Source organism: Tupaia chinensis, unplaced genomic scaffold (genome assembly GCF_000334495.1).
Source record: "Tupaia chinensis unplaced genomic scaffold, TupChi_1.0 Scaffold000024_1, whole genome shotgun sequence".
In the NCBI taxonomy this organism is placed as follows: domain Eukaryota; kingdom Metazoa; phylum Chordata; class Mammalia; order Scandentia; family Tupaiidae; genus Tupaia; species Tupaia belangeri.
In genome coordinates, this window is record NW_006159454.1 from 1,235,740 (window position 1) to 1,237,276 (window position 1,537).

The 1,537-nt window shown below is 66.6% G+C and overlaps 1 protein-coding gene across 1 annotated transcript in view; it reads left to right on the forward strand.

Annotated features, from left to right (window-relative positions):
- The first annotated feature begins 970 nt into the window (after positions 1-970).
- The window catches only part of MIF (macrophage migration inhibitory factor), a 19,431-nt gene continuing 18,864 nt past the window's right edge, over positions 971-1,537 (forward strand). Inside the window, exons 1-2 of the mRNA XM_006140207.3 lie at positions 971-1,180; positions 1,369-1,537. Of these exons, the coding sequence (XP_006140269.1) occupies positions 1,073-1,180; positions 1,369-1,537 (277 nt within the window). The 5' untranslated portion in view covers positions 971-1,072. The remainder of the gene's footprint in view (positions 1,181-1,368) is intronic.

Below are 1,537 nucleotides of genomic sequence, written 5' to 3' on the forward strand. Positions count from 1 at the left end.
AGCGTGGGATTTGGGCGGGGTTGCACCATGGTCTAGGTGAACGGTGATGTAGCTGGTATACCGAGGGTGATGGCGGTGGCGGCCGGTGGAATGGAGAGACCGGAGGAGGATGAGGATCGGAGGGAGGCAGCACATTCCACAGGGAGCGATCTGGTGAGGAACAAGTCATGGGTTGGGACAGAGGGAGGAGGGGACACTAACTGGCTGCTGCTGGCTTCCGTGGCTCAGAGGCGCTGTGGCTGGAGACACCATGTGGCGTACCGTTGGTCCTGGGTACAGGCACGGATGCAGGAGGGAAGTGGCCTGGGGCCCAGGTGGGGCGTGAACACTTACGGGCTATTCCAGAAGTGAAGTTGGCTGATACCCAGGGAGTCCCAGAGTCACACGTGTCCTCGCTACATACCACATGACCATCACCAAGGCTGGTGGTCCTGCCAGAGGACAGGACCTTCCTGGAGATGGCTGAGGACTTGGCCAGGTGCAACGTGCCCCCTCCAGGGCCTGAGACAGATCAGCCCCCAGCACCCCGACCAGGAGGTCTCCTCAGAGTGGGAATGGGGGCGGCCACTTGTCACCACCCCCTCTGCTCATGAATGACGGCCCGAGGCTCATCCCTGGTGCCCCCATCATGGCCAGGCCCCTAGTGTAGTTGCCTCCTGTCCTCCGTTACCCGGGTCAGTGCGTGTGTTGGGAGTGAGCTGGGGCTTCATCGCTGGCCAGGGGTAGGCAGGGGGCCATCTGTCCCATAATGTCACATGCCCACATCGAGGGAGAGACCTGCAGCTCTCTAGCCGCCGCGTTCAGAACGACTCCGTGGGTGAACTCGGCCCAGCAGCGGACTTTGGAGGGACTGGCGGCGGGCTCCGAGTCCAGCCCTTTCAGGCGGAGCTTGGACCAGCAGTGACGTCACATTACGGGGCGGGGCCCGCCGGCGACGGTGACGTCACGGGGCGGAGCCGCTGGCGCACCGGGGGCGGTGCCGGGCGGAGGGTCACGTAGCTCAGGTTCCCGGGCTGCGGTCGCGGCGCGTGTTGGTCTGTGCCTGTCGCCGTCCCGCCATCGCTCCGTCATCATGCCGATGTTCATCGTGAACACCAACGTGCCCCGCGCCTCCGTGCCGGACGGGCTCCTCTCCGAGCTCACGCAGCAGCTGGCTGAGGCTACGGGCAAGCCGGCCCAGGTTCGCGCCCAGGTTCGCTGGGAGGGAGCAGGAAGGGAGGGTGTCCGCCGGACCAGGGGGCTGGGGGCCGGGATGAAACTTTGGCTGGGAGGGGACGCGGGGATGGTGGCTTGGACCCGAAGGGGCCGCCCAGGCGCGGCGAGGTCGAGGTCGCGCGGGCGGGCTGACCGCGCCCCTTGTCCCCGCAGTACATCGCGGTGCACGTGGTTCCGGACCAGCTCATGGCCTTCGGGGGCTCCACCGAGCCGTGCGCTCTCTGCAGCCTGCACAGCATCGGCAAGATCGGGGGCGCGCAGAATCGCACCTACAGCAAGCTGCTGTGCGGCCTGCTGGCGGATCGCCTGCGCGTCAGCCCGG